The sequence below is a fragment of the Eleutherodactylus coqui genome, chromosome 11 (assembly GCF_035609145.1).
Source record: "Eleutherodactylus coqui strain aEleCoq1 chromosome 11, aEleCoq1.hap1, whole genome shotgun sequence".
Classification (NCBI taxonomy): Eukaryota; Metazoa; Chordata; class Amphibia; order Anura; family Eleutherodactylidae; genus Eleutherodactylus; species Eleutherodactylus coqui.
In genome coordinates, this window is record NC_089847.1 from 7,624,100 (window position 1) to 7,638,327 (window position 14,228).

A 14,228-nucleotide genomic window follows, 5' to 3' on the forward strand; every position below is an offset into this window, starting at 1 on the left:
CACTGCAGCGCCGCTCTGGTGACTGATGATGTCACAGGTAATCAGATACCGCTGCAGCGCCACTCTGGTGACTGATGATGTCACAGGTAATCAGATACCGCTGCAGCGCCGCTCAGGTGACTGATGATGTCACGGGTAATCAGATGACCACTGCAGCGCCACTCAGGTGACTGATGATGTCACAGGTAATCAGATACCGCTGCAGCGCCGCTCAGGTGACTGATGATGTCACGGGTAATCAGATGACCACTGCAGCGCCACTCAGGTGACTGATGATGTCACAGGTAATCAGATGACTGCTGCAGCGCCACCCATGCTCGTTCTCCCAGCATCAGCGCCATGTTCCCGGGGGTTCAGGACGGGACGCTGCAGCCGGCGTCTGATTTCAGGAAGTCACAAGTTTGACTTCTGCAGCTAGAGACATGAATGCTGCGCTGTGATTGGTTGGGCAACAAGGACGTCTTAAGGGGGACAGTGTGGCTAAATGAAAAGGTTAATGTTTGTTTCCATTCATATCAAATTTCTGTATCTGAGAGCCAGTAAACAGTTCTGAGGGTCTCACATCGGGGGGATCACATGGAATAACCCGGTACAATGTAAAACCGTCCATGAAGATCCAATACTACAGAAGATTTGATAATCCGGCAGCTACCACTGACAGAGGAGGCTCATTTTTAACGTACGCTGACCGCCCCTTTATTAACCGCCCCTTTATTAACCGCCATCTAGTAGCGTTGGTCCAGCAGGAATATCGGCCCCTGCGGACAGTCAGCTTCTTGTAGTTGCTGCAGATTAGAAGGCGGTGCTGACATGTTCTGACCAGCTGACAGGAAGGGGTCAGCGATTCATGCTGCCTGCGCCAAATTCTGACCTCCCATCAGCACGGCGCAACAGACATCTGCATCCATCTGACCAGGGGATGTTTTCCCGCTGCTCAGTGATACAAGTTTTGCGCTCTTTTGCCCGCTGGAGTCTTTCTGTTTCTCTTAGACACAATGGCGCTGGAGCTGGTCGCCCGCTGTTATACCATCCGTGCGGAGGAACGGCGAGTTGTGCGTTCGGACACGTTAGTTGGAGCTCCAGCGTTGTATTCAGCTGACTGTGCAGCCTGTTTGTCAGAACGATTCCTGACATCCTCCTCCGACCCCTTTCAGTGATTAGTTGTTTCCCTTTCGCTGGATGTTTTCCCTGATCGCGCCATTCTCTGTAGACTCCCCACATTGTTACACAAGTAAACCCCTGCGGTTGGCAGTGAGCCCCCGGCTAGTCCAGCACTGATGACCGGCCTTGTTGGAAGTCGCTCCGATCGCTGGATTTTCCCATCTTATGTGGATTCACACTGAAACGGATCCACGGAGAACTTGTCACGTGACTTTATGCTCCGGGGTCACGGAGAGAATTTTCATACAGGGGCCCCAATCACAAGAGGGCCGGGGCTCTGATAAAGGGGGCAGTCCGTGTATATAACATGTATTTATCTGGAATACACACTCAGCAGCAGCGCGCTTCTCTCCCGGCCCCAATAGTTTGTTACAATGTATCAGTGCAGGTAACATGTATCAGATGAGTTCAGAACCCTCCAGGCTGATACACTGTAACAAGCCCTCGGTTATGAGATATAGCGGGTCAATGTAAAAGATCAAGAATGGGGAGAAAATGAAACCCAGAAATATGAGGAGGTTCGGGGGGGATGAGGAGGCTCCCCAAAATAAGCCTCGAGAATCCCTTTAACTCAAAACATAAACAAGATGCATCCCAAAACCTTCTGCGTCCAAACGATTCCCGCTGCAGAGCCCGATCCCAGGAGGAGTTGGCTGCGGCCGCACGATGACACAATGCAAGCAGCAGAACATAAGGCATGAGCGCAGGACGGCGCACGGATCCGCGGCAGCACTGCAGCAGCTGACAGGTAGAGGAGACGGAGCGGCTCTGGCAGAGAGCAGCAGCAGATGCATCAACGGCGTGAAGCAATTACAGACCTGACAGGACAGCAGGAGGATGCGGACGCGAGGACTGCGGAGGACCGCGCACTCCGGATGGGGGGGGCAGAGGCATCGAATACTCCCCGCTCCATGCACCTCACCAACGGGCCGGGTGATGGGGAGGCTGCCGGACCCCACAGCATCCTCAGGGCCCCCTCCCATATCCTATATGACAACTGCTCCCCCTCCTACAGGCACTCAGATGTATGCAAGTTTAAAGGGGTATTCCGGTATTTAACCCCTTATTGTACCGATGACCCATCCTCATTGGTGGGGTTTCACTACTGCAGCGGCTCAGATTCTGGCGGCTCGCCCGCATTGGGGCTGCAGCCAGGAGTGCTATAGAAGGTGCGGCTCCTACTGGTTTCTAAGGGAGCTAGACCTTCTATAGCGCTATCGGCTCCGACCCAGATGCAGACGTCTGACCCCGCTGGAGATCAGATGATCAGCGGGGCATCGCGAGTGACCGCGGACGCCCACCGATCAGCAACGGATGACCTGTCCTCAGAATGGGCCAAGGACTGGTCATCAGCACTGAAGGGGTTAAACGCCAGATTTAAAGAGGAGAAATCAAGACTGGCAGGAAAAGCCATGAGTGCAGCTTATCTGGGGACTCGCTGCCCACTGCAGGTCTGTACAAGCTGCGCGGCTGGCGGGCCCCATAATGCCCAGCTGGTCCGGGAGGAGGAGGAACTTTAATCCATCAGTGATCACCTCCTGAAAAGGAACATCCAATGAAGAGTCACCCAGCCTTCTAATAATCTTTGGGCTTCAATTCTTGCCATTTTCAATATCTGTGCTTGCTATCAGTGAGTGGAAACATTGTTTACATCAGGAGTCCAAGACAGCAAGGAGATCTATACATTGTAATCAGCTATACTGGCAGCTCAAACATCTCTCCTGCCCTGATAGTTTGTTACAATGTATCAGTCTAGTTCACATTTCCTCCATTTCACACTCAGCTATGAGCAGTGGCTCTGTACCCGTTTAGCATGGCGGTCACAACGCTGTCACATGACTGATACTACCTGTGCCCGATGGACTTCACTGACATTGGGTTCTGCATGGTTGCGTACAGCGCCATTTATTCTGTCGCCTGACTGGATCAGCGGCGGACGCATCTGTGCAGGTTTTACAGACGTAAATATTTCCATTCACTGTCAGCAAGCAAAATAGTGAGGACTGAATCACAAAGGGTGTTAGAAAGTTCCAGAGCTATTCATTGTGTAAGGTGGTCAGTGTGTAGCAGCTGATTCCGGGGGTCCGGCCGATCATCTGATGTGTAAGGAGGGTCTATGGACCTCCCGATTGTGTCAGAAGAGATAAGGATCGGGCGGTTGGATTTCAAGGGGAGGCCGGCAGGGCCAGCGGGACAGCAGCAGCTTACCCCCCTCTGCATTCAGGGCACACGCCCAGTGTGTATGGGAGGTTATTGGGGTCTACGGCCGCTTTACGCCGCTTCACACGGGCAGATCCTAATTGTGGAATCCACGATCGGAACCCGCGGCAAAACGCGTGCATTGTAAAGCACGTAAAAAAAAAATAGCTTTTGCGCTCATTCGTGGACAGAAGTTGCGCACTAAATAAATCACAGTGTTTTCTATTTTGAAGTCAATGGAGGTTGTCCGCCCCGCAGCCCATACGCAGTAACATATCGTATGGGCTGCAGGCACCCGCGTCGGCGATAAGCGGGGATGACCGACTGTGAGCCGCCGCGGTCATATGCAATACAGAAGATTCAGGTTCGCGGGTCATCGGAATGCGCTGCGGGCCTCTTGCACGCGGAATCCGGTCCGCCCGTGTGAAGCCGGCCTTACGGCAAACGTCTGTACATCCGCAGCATATTCTGCGCACAATCACTGCGTATTTACAATGGCAAAACAACCACGGGCGGCCGCAGTTTCGGTCGTCTCAGTACGCAGCGCATATTTTAACCCATTGCAGTAATCACTACACATGTACGTGCGCAAAAAACACAAGCTGGTCCGATCGCCTGCTTGCGCGTTCCCGTTGACTTCAATAGGCCGTTCCGATCCACGATTTGCGCCGCGGTTTGTTTTTTCGCCCAACTGAAAATTGCGTGAAATATATGCCCAAGTCATTAATGCAGTGAGCTCGATGGGCTCCATGCGGTCGGCATTGTGCGCAGCCATTATGATGCGTATGTACGCCCGTGTAAACAATACCCAGTGACTCCTGCGCCCGCATGCACAAAGCACCAGGTGCAGAAGAGAATGCAGCGGCGCCGCACGGATCGCAGTCAGGCAGGCATCCCAGACACTCCATTACCAGAACAATCCCGTCCCCCACGGGATACCAAACCGGTTCAGCAGACGACTTCCTGCTGCAGCCCCAAGGTGGGTCGTACGGTACTTACCCCCGACCGGATCATAGACCGGCGGACCCAAGAACATGCCAGGCGGTGCGGAAACCTGACACTCATTCCAAGTCTGTGGGATCCGTCATGGCGAGCGCGGACCAGAAGACCGGCGCGAGCCGAGCCGCCACCGTAGAGCTCGCCATCACGACGCGCCGACATACTGGACTTAGGGCTGCATCAGACAGCTGCACTCTCAGGGTCGGGTTCATTCTCACATCGTCAGACCCCGGGGGTCTCTCTGATTTAGGGGGCATGAGCAAATCCGAGAAACTCAGACCAATATTCTAGCGGCAAATCGGCGATTTTCTATGTAAGTGCGATGCTATTTGTGAGAAAACCGCTTCGCATGGCAGTCCAAGCGATTCTTCTCCTCTGATGAGTTTGTAGAGGCCTCCTCTAACACCCGTGCCATCACAGTCATCGGTCACATGACCCACGAGCAGCTCCGTCCCATTCAAGTCAATGGGGTTGAACAATTACGGTAAATCCGGCACCGCCACCATAAGGCGCTATGTCTAGTACAGTGGGGGGCCGCAGCTCGGGATCTCTGGCGATCAGCTGATTGCCGGACCATCCGTCAGTACGGACCATGCCGGAAGCCATTAAAAGTTGACCGCTGGGGTCCGCCATTTGGAATCCTTACCGATCAGCTGAGCGGGTGCCCGCTATTCGTGCCGCCACACACACGGCACGGAGTGGAAGCCGCTGCCGACCCCATATGGTGGCCAAAGTTTGTAACAGCAGTCGCAGCTCCCAGCCTGCAGTAACAAGTGCCAGCCACCAGGCTGGGTCGGAGCAGCCGCTTTCGTACCCCTATTTTTTGTGGTGCCGACAGCGGGTGCCCGCTCAGAATCCCAACTGGTGGACCCCAACCGATCAACTATTGATGAAGTATCGCCATTAATAGTATTCTGCTTGGAAAACCCCTTTAATTATACAACAATCGTGTTTTACCGACACGAGATCCTGGGCGTCGCCCGCCCGCCAACCCGCCCCCGCGGATGCGTTATTGGCTCCTTTTATGCGGCACGATCTGGGTCGCGTAATGAGCGCCAATCAATGACATTGGCGCTTCACCGCCTGACCTTCGCGCAGGCCAACAGTATGGGGGACAAACAATCGTCCGTACAATCCCATCCTGTCGTTCACACACGGAGATCTGCTGGTGACAGGAAAGATGCGGCCACCCAACGAGCGAGGGTCGGACCACGTACACGCCCCGGCCTCGCTGCCACTGTGCGCCACAACCAGTCCTGCAGCCGTAGCGTCCCGACAACGTCCCCCGGCGGGATGCTGAGGACAATGCCAGTTACTATGGTGCCCCCGTTATACACAGGTGTGCGATGCACCAGTACAAGGCGGGCACGGGACCACTTGGGGTGCGGAGCCAGGAGAGACTGAAGTACAAGCAGCGATCGGAGGGGTCCGTTCCAGCACACCGCGCCAGGCCTGCCAACAGTTACTTCAGCTAAATTTGGGATAGACACATATGGAAGAAGGGCGTGCTGCGGGCGCCCAGACACCAGGATTAACCCCTTCACCCAGCAGGAGCCGCGCTGCTCGAAGCCTCGGGATTAGTGGGAAGGGGATTAGAGAGGATATTCAAATGCAAGAAAGGCGAAAGCTGCAGCAACCCCAGCAGTCTGCAAACGGCACGCACTTCAGAGCCTCGCTCACCAAACGCAGGGGGTAACCCCCCACCCAGCCGACCCCCACCGAACTGATCTGACTCATGCCCCCCTCCACCCAGCGGTCCATACATCCAGTCTAATGCATCCCGCACAGGACGGGTCTGCAGGGACGGCCGGCAGATCGCTGCCACAAGAGGCTTTCACGGCCAGCAGAGGATTAGTCCAGGATTGGAGGGGGAGGTCAGCGGGGGGCTGCGCGGAAAACAAGAAGAGACTGGTAGAGACATAACACCTGGGGGGGGCGAATTGGGGCACGCAACCACCGCAGTGCAGGAAACAATGCCCGGGGTAGACCACGAGCTTCTGCGCAGCGGGCAGACGTGTGATCCTGGGGTGTCGGCGGCTCTTTACTTAGAAGCGTCACATCCCGGAGTCCACGGCGAGGCGACAAACATGACATGAGCGAATCGGATCCGTAAGTTAACTTGTAAAACGTCAACGGCGGCGGCAGAGAATTCCAACGCTTGTTCTAGGCCGAGTCAGCGGATGCGGGGTGCGCCACAAGTCATGGGATATCCAAATTAGCTTAAAGAAAAAGCTATGCAGCTAGAAATGTCAACGTGACGTCATCAGCTGCAAAGTGAGAAGAGTGATGTCATCAGCTGCAAAGTGAGAAGAGTGATGTCATCAGCTGCGTAACAAGAGGAGCCCCAACGGCTTCATGATGGTGTCCTGCTATTAATAGAAGAGAAACCGCGAAACTGCAACATACACTTATCGCTCCCCCAAATCAGCAGTGTGACCCGCAGAGCTTACACTCATACCAATATCCCCACCACTGCAAACTGACTAATCCATACAGAAGATTACAAGAGCTTACAGTCCCCTGCAACCCGCAGCGCTCGCGCCCCCTCCACCTATATCCAGCCGGTGAGCCGCAGCGCTCGCGCCCCCTCCACCTATATCCAGCCGGTGAGCCGCAGCGCTCGCGCCCCCTCCACCTATATCCAGCCAGTGAGCCGCAGCGCTCGCGCCCCCTCCACCTATATCCAACCAGCGAGCCGCAGAGCTCGCACCCTACATGTACGTATCAGCCAGTGACCCGCAGAGCTCGCGCCCCCTCCACCTATATCCAGCCAGTGAGCCGCAGAGCTCGCGCCCCCTCCACCTATATCCAGCCAGCGGGCCGCAGAGCTCGCGCCCCCTCCACCTATATCCAGCCAGCGGGCCGCAGAGCTCGCGCCCCCTCCACCTATATCCAGCCAGCGAGCCGCAGAGCTCGCACCCTACATGTACGTATCAGCCAGTGACCCGCAGAGCTCACGCCCCCTCCACCTATATCCAGCCAGTGAGCCGCAGAGCTCGCGCCCCCTCCACCTATATCCAGCCAGCGGGCCGCAGAGCTCGCGCCCCCTCCACCTATATCCAGCCAGCGGGCCGCAGAGCTCGCGCCCCCTCCACCTATATCCAGCCAGCGAGCCGCAGAGCTCGCACCCTACATGTACGTATCAGCCAGTGACCCGCAGAGCTCACGCCCCCTCCACCTATATCCAGCCAGTGAGCCGCAGAGCTCGCGCCCCCTCCACCTATATCCAGCCAGTGAGCCGCAGAGCTCGCGCCCCCTCCACCTATATCCAGCCAGTGCCCCGCAGAGCTCGCACCCTACATGTACGTATCAGCCAGTGCCCCGCAGAGCTCGCGCCCTACATGTACGTATCAGCCAGTGCCCCGCAGAGCTCTCGCCCTACATGTACGTATCAGCCAGTGCCCCGCAGAGCTCGCGCCCTACATGTACGCATCAGCCAGTGCCCGGCAGAGCTCGCGCCCTACATGTACGTATCAGCCAGTGCCCCGCAGAGCTCGCGCCCTATATGTACGTATCAGCCAGTGCCCCGCAGAGCTCGCGCCCTACATGTACGTATCAGCCAGTGCCCCGCAGAGCTCACGCTCTACATGTACGTATCAGCCAGTGCCCCGCAGAGCTCGCGCTCTACATGTACGTATCAGCCAGTGCCCCGCAGAGCTCGCGCTCTACATGTACGTATCAGCCAGTGCCCCGCAGAGCTCGCGCTCTACATGTACGTATCAGCCAGTGCCCCGCAGAGCTCGCGCTCTACATGTACGTATCAGCCAGTGCCCCGCAGAGCTCGCGCTCTACATGTACGTATCAGCCAGTGCCCCGCAGAGCTCGCGCTCTACATGTACGTATCAGCCAGTGCCCCGCAGAGCTCGCGCGCTACATGTACGTATCAGTCAGTGCCCCGCAGAGCTCGCGCTCTACATGTACGTATCAGCCAGTGCCCCGCAGAGCTCGCGCTCTACACGTACGTATCAGCCAGTGCCCTGCAGAGCTCGCGCTCTACACGTACGTATCAGCCAGTGACCCGCAGAGCTCGCGCTCTACACGTACGTATCAGCCAGTGACCCGCAGAGCTCGCGCTCTACACGTACATCCAGCCAGTGACCCGCAGAGCTCGCACTCTACACGTACATCCAGCCAGAGACCCGCAGAGCTCGCACTCTACATGTATATCCAGCCAGTGACCCGCAGAGCTCGCACTCTACATGTATATCCAGCCAGTGACCCGCAGAGCTCGCACTCTACACGTATATCCAGCAGTGACCCGCAGAGCTCGCACTCTACATACACGTATCCGCCAGTGACCCGCAGAGCTCGCACTCTACACGTACATCCAGCCAGTGACTCGCAGAGCTCGCACTCTACACGTACATCCAGCCAGTGACCCGCAGAGCTCGCACTCTACACGTACATCCAGCCAGTGACCCGCAGAGCTCGCACTCTACACGTACATCCAGCCAGTGACCCGCAGAGCTCGCACTCTACACGTACATCCAGCCAGTGACCCGCAGAGCTCGCACTCTACACGTACATCCAGCCAGTGACCCGCAGAGCTCGCACTCTACACGTACATCCAGCCAGTGACCCGCAGAGCTCGCACTCTACACGTACATCCAGCCAGTGACCCGCAGAGCTCGCACTCTACACGTACATCCAGCCAGTGACCCGCAGAGCTCGCACTCTACACGTACATCCAGCCAGTGACCCGCAGAGCTCGCACTCTACACGTACATCCAGCCAGCGACCCGCAGAGCTCACACTCTACACGTACATCCAGCCAGTGACCCGCAGAGCTCGCACTCTACATGTACATCCAGCAGTGATCCGCAGAGCTCGCACTCTACATGTACATCCAGCAGTGACCCGCAGAGCTCGCACTCTACATGTACATCCAGCCAGTGACCCGCAGAGCTCGCACTCTACATATACATCCGCCAGTGACCCGCAGAGCTCGCACTCTACATATATATCCGCCAGTGACCCGCAGAGCTCGCACTCTACATACACGTATCCGCCAGTGACCCGCAGAGCTCGCACCCTACATACACGTATCCGCCAGTGACCCGCAGAGCTCACACTCTACATACACGTATCCGCCAGTGACCCGCAGCGCTCGCACTCTACATACACGTATCCGCCAGTGACCCGCAGAGCTCGCACTCTACACGTATATCCAGCAGTGACCCGCAGAGCTCGCACTCTACACGTATATCCAGCAGTGACCCGCAGAGCTCGCACTCTACACGTATATCCAGCCAGCGACCCGCACAGCTCGCACTCTACATACACGTATCCGCCAGTGACCCGCAGAGCTCGCACTCTACACGTACATCCAGCAGTGACCCGCAGAGCTCGCACTCTACACGTATATCCAGCAGTGACCCGCAGAGCTCGCACTCTACACGTATATCCAGCAGTGACCCGCAGAGCTCGCACTCTACACGTATATCCAGCCAGTGACCCGCACAGCTCGCACTCTACATACACGTATCCGCCAGTGACCCGCAGAGCTCGCACTCTACATATATATCCGCCAGTGACCCGCAGAGCTCGCACTCTACATACACGTATCCGCCAGTGACCCGCAGCGCTCGCACTCTACATACACGTATCCGCCAGTGACCCGCAGAGCTCGCACTCTACATACACGTATCCGCCAGTGACCCGCAGCGCTCGCACTCTACATACACGTATCCGCCAGTGACCCGCAGCGCTCGCACTCTACATACACTTATCCGCCAGTGACCCGCAGAGCTCGCACTCTACACGTATATCCAGCAGTGACCCGCAGAGCTCGCACTCTACACGTATATCCAGCAGTGACCCGCAGAGCTCGCACTCTACACGTATATCCAGCCAGCGACCCGCACAGCTCGCACTCTACATACACGTATCCGCCAGTGACCCACAGAGCTCGCACCCTACATACACGTATCCGCCAGTGACCCGCAGAGCTCGCACTCTACACGTATATCCAGCAGTGACCCGCAGAGCTCGCACTCTACACGTATATCCAGCAGTGACCCGCAGAGCTCGCACTCTACACGTATATCCAGCAGTGACCCGCAGAGCTCGCACTCTACACGTATATCCAGCAGTGACCCGCAGAGCTCGCACTCTACACGTATATCCAGCCAGTGACCCGCACAGCTCGCACTCTACATACACGTATCCGCCAGTGACCCGCAGAGCTCGCACTCTACATATATATCCGCCAGTGACCCGCAGAGCTCGCACTCTACATATATATCCGCCAGTGACCCGCAGAGCTCGCACTCTACATATATATCCGCCAGTGACCCGCAGAGCTCGCACTCTACATACACGTATCCGCCAGTGACCCGCAGCGCTCGCACTCTACATACACGTATCCGCCAGTGACCCGCAGCGCTCGCACTCTACATACACGTATCCGCCAGTGACCCGCAGCGCTCGCACCCTACATACACGTATCCGCCAGTGACCCGCAGCGCTCGCACTCTACATACACGTATCCGCCAGTGACCCGCAGAGCTCGCACTCTACATACACGTATCCGCCAGTGACCCGCAGCGCTCGCACTCTACATACACGTATCCGCCAGTGACCCGCAGCGCTCGCACTCTACATACACGTATCCGCCAGTGACCCGCAGCGCTCGCACTCTACATACACGTATCCGCCAGTGACCCGCAGCGCTCGCACTCTACATACACGTATCCGCCAGTGACCCGCAGCGCTCGCACTCTACATACACGTATCCGCCAGTGACCCGCAGCGCTCGCACTCTACATACACGTATCCGCCAGTGACCCGCAGCGCTCGCACTCTACATACACGTATCCGCCAGTGACCCGCAGCGCTCGCACTCTACATACACGTATCCGCCAGTGACCCGCAGCGCTCGCACTCTACATACACGTATCCGCCAGTGACCCGCACAGCTCGCACTCTACATATATATCCGCCAGTGACCCGCAGAGCTCGCACTCTACATACACGTATCCGCCAGTGACCCGCAGCGCTCGCACTCTACATACACGTATCCGCCAGTGACCCGCAGAGCTCGCACTCTACATACACGTATCCGCCAGTGACCCGCAGAGCTCGCACTCTACATATATATCCGCCAGTGACCCGCAGAGCTCGCACTCTACACGTACATCCAGCCAGTGACCCGCACAGCTCGCACACTACATATATATCCGCCAGTGACCCGCAGAGCTCGCACTCTACATATATATCCGCCAGTGACCCGCAGAGCTCGCACTCTACATACACGTATCCGCCAGTGACCCGCAGAGCTCGCACTCTACATACACGTATCCGCCAGTGACCCGCAGAGCTCGCACTCTACATACACGTATCCGCCAGTGACCCGCAGAGCTCGCACTCTACATACACGTATCCGCCAGTGACCCGCAGAGCTCGCACTCTACATACACGTATCCGCCAGTGACCCGCAGAGCTCGCACTCTACATACACGTATCCGCCAGTGACCCGCAGCGCTCGCACTCTACATACACGTATCCGCCAGTGACCCGCAGCGCTCGCACTCTACATACACGTATCCGCCAGTGACCCGCAGCGCTCGCACTCTACATACACGTATCCGCCAGTGACCCGCAGCGCTCGCACTCTACATACACGTATCCGCCAGTGACCCGCAGCGCTCGCACTCTACATACACGTATCCGCCAGTGACCCGCAGCGCTCGCACTCTACATACACGTATCCGCCAGTGACCCGCAGCGCTCGCACTCTACATACACGTATCCGCCAGTGACCCGCAGAGCTCGCACTCTACATACACGTATCCGCCAGTGACCCGCAGAGCTCGCACTCTACACGTATATCCAGCCAGTGACCCGCAGAGCTCGCACTCTACATATATATCCGCCAGTGACCCGCAGAGCTCGCACTCTACACGTACATCCAGCCAGTGACCCGCACAGCTCGCACACTACATATATATCCGCCAGTGACCCGCAGAGCTCGCACTCTACATACACGTATCCGCCAGTGACCCGCAGAGCTCGCACTCTACATACACGTATCCGCCAGTGACCCGCAGAGCTCGCACTCTACATACACGTATCCGCCAGTGACCCGCAGAGCTCGCACTCTACATACACGTATCCGCCAGTGACCCGCAGAGCTCGCACTCTACATACACGTATCCGCCAGTGACCCGCAGAGCTCGCACTCTACATACACGTATCCGCCAGTGACCCGCAGAGCTCGCACTCTACATACACGTATCCGCCAGTGACCCGCAGAGCTCGCACTCTACATACACGTATCCGCCAGTGACCCGCAGAGCTCGCACTCTACATACACGTATCCGCCAGTGACCCGCAGAGCTCGCACTCTACATACACGTATCCGCCAGTGACCCGCAGAGCTCGCACTCTACATACACGTATCCGCCAGTGACCCGCAGCGCTCGCACTCTACATACACGTATCCGCCAGTGACCCGCAGCGCTCGCACTCTACATACACGTATCCGCCAGTGACCCGCAGCGCTCGCACTCTACATACACGTATCCGCCAGTGACCCGCAGCGCTCGCACTCTACATACACGTATCCGCCAGTGACCCGCAGCGCTCGCACTCTACATACACGTATCCGCCAGTGACCCGCAGCGCTCGCACTCTACATACACGTATCCGCCAGTGACCCGCAGCGCTCGCACTCTACATACACGTATCCGCCAGTGACCCGCAGAGCTCGCACTCTACACGTATATCCAGCCAGTGACCCGCAGAGCTCGCACTCTACATATATATCCGCCAGTGACCCGCAGAGCTCGCACTCTACACGTACATCCAGCCAGTGACCCGCACAGCTCGCACACTACATATATATCCGCCAGTGACCCGCAGAGCTCGCACTCTACATACACGTATCCGCCAGTGACCCGCAGAGCTCGCACTCTACATACACGTATCCGCCAGTGACCCGCAGAGCTCGCACTCTACATACACGTATCCGCCAGTGACCCGCAGAGCTCGCACTCTACATACACGTATCCGCCAGTGACCCGCAGAGCTCGCACTCTACATACACGTATCCGCCAGTGACCCGCAGAGCTCGCACTCCCTCCACCCCCCCCCCCCCCGTCATGCTGCAGTGGCCCCCGGAGTCCGCACTCCCCTCCCGGTGTAGCCGGTACCTTTAGCGGGGCCTCCAGCAGTTTGTGCAGCGCCGGCAGCTGCTCCATCAGCGGCGCGCTCTCCGGGAAGTTGTACACCGGCGGTCTCCGCGGCTCCGGGAAGTTGGTGCACACAAAGGGATCCATGTCGTCCAGGTACTGCACCCGGCACGGGATGACCGCCATGGCCGCGGCTGCGACCGATCTGTGCCCCGGCTCCCCAGCCTCTGCCGTACGGACTGCCCCAGCCCGCTGCGCCGCTCACCGGGAGCCGGGCGGGACGTGACGTCACCGAGGGGCGGGGACTGCCGGCTATAAAGAGGGAGACGCGGATGAGAGACTGTCCGACCGAGAGAGACTGAGGAGGGAGCGGGACCGAGACCGAGAGAGAGAATGACCGAGAGACCGAGACTGAGGGAGGCGGACTAAGAGACCAAGAGACTGTCTGATACTGAGGAAACACTGAGACGGAGGAAGGCGGGATTACTGAGGAGAGACCAAAACACTGAGAGAGAGAGAGAGACAGACTGACTGACTGACAGAGAGAGAGACTGACTGAGGAGAGAGAGAGAGAGAGACTGAGGAGAGAGAGAGAGACTGACTGAGGAGAGAGAGAGAGAGAGACTAACTGACTGAGGAGAGAGAGAGAGAGACTGACTGAGGAGAGAGACTGACTGAGGAGAGAGAGAGAGACTGACTGAGGAGAGAGAGAGAGACTGACTGAGGAGAGAGAGAGAG

At 57.5% G+C, this 14,228-nt stretch overlaps 1 protein-coding gene across 3 annotated transcripts in view; it reads right to left on the reverse strand.

Annotated features, from left to right (window-relative positions):
- FHOD1 (formin homology 2 domain containing 1) overlaps positions 1-13,842 on the reverse strand; it is a 131,746-nt gene extending 117,904 nt beyond the window's left edge. Inside the window, exon 1 of one of the 3 annotated variants that reach the window (XM_066583139.1) lies at positions 13,512-13,842. In XM_066583139.1, the coding sequence (XP_066439236.1) occupies positions 13,512-13,676 (165 nt within the window). In that variant the 5' untranslated portion in view covers positions 13,677-13,842. The remainder of the gene's footprint in view (positions 1-13,511) is intronic. The other 2 variants (XM_066583137.1, XM_066583138.1) reach the window with 2 other exon arrangements.
- Positions 13,843-14,228: the final 386 nt, after the last annotated feature.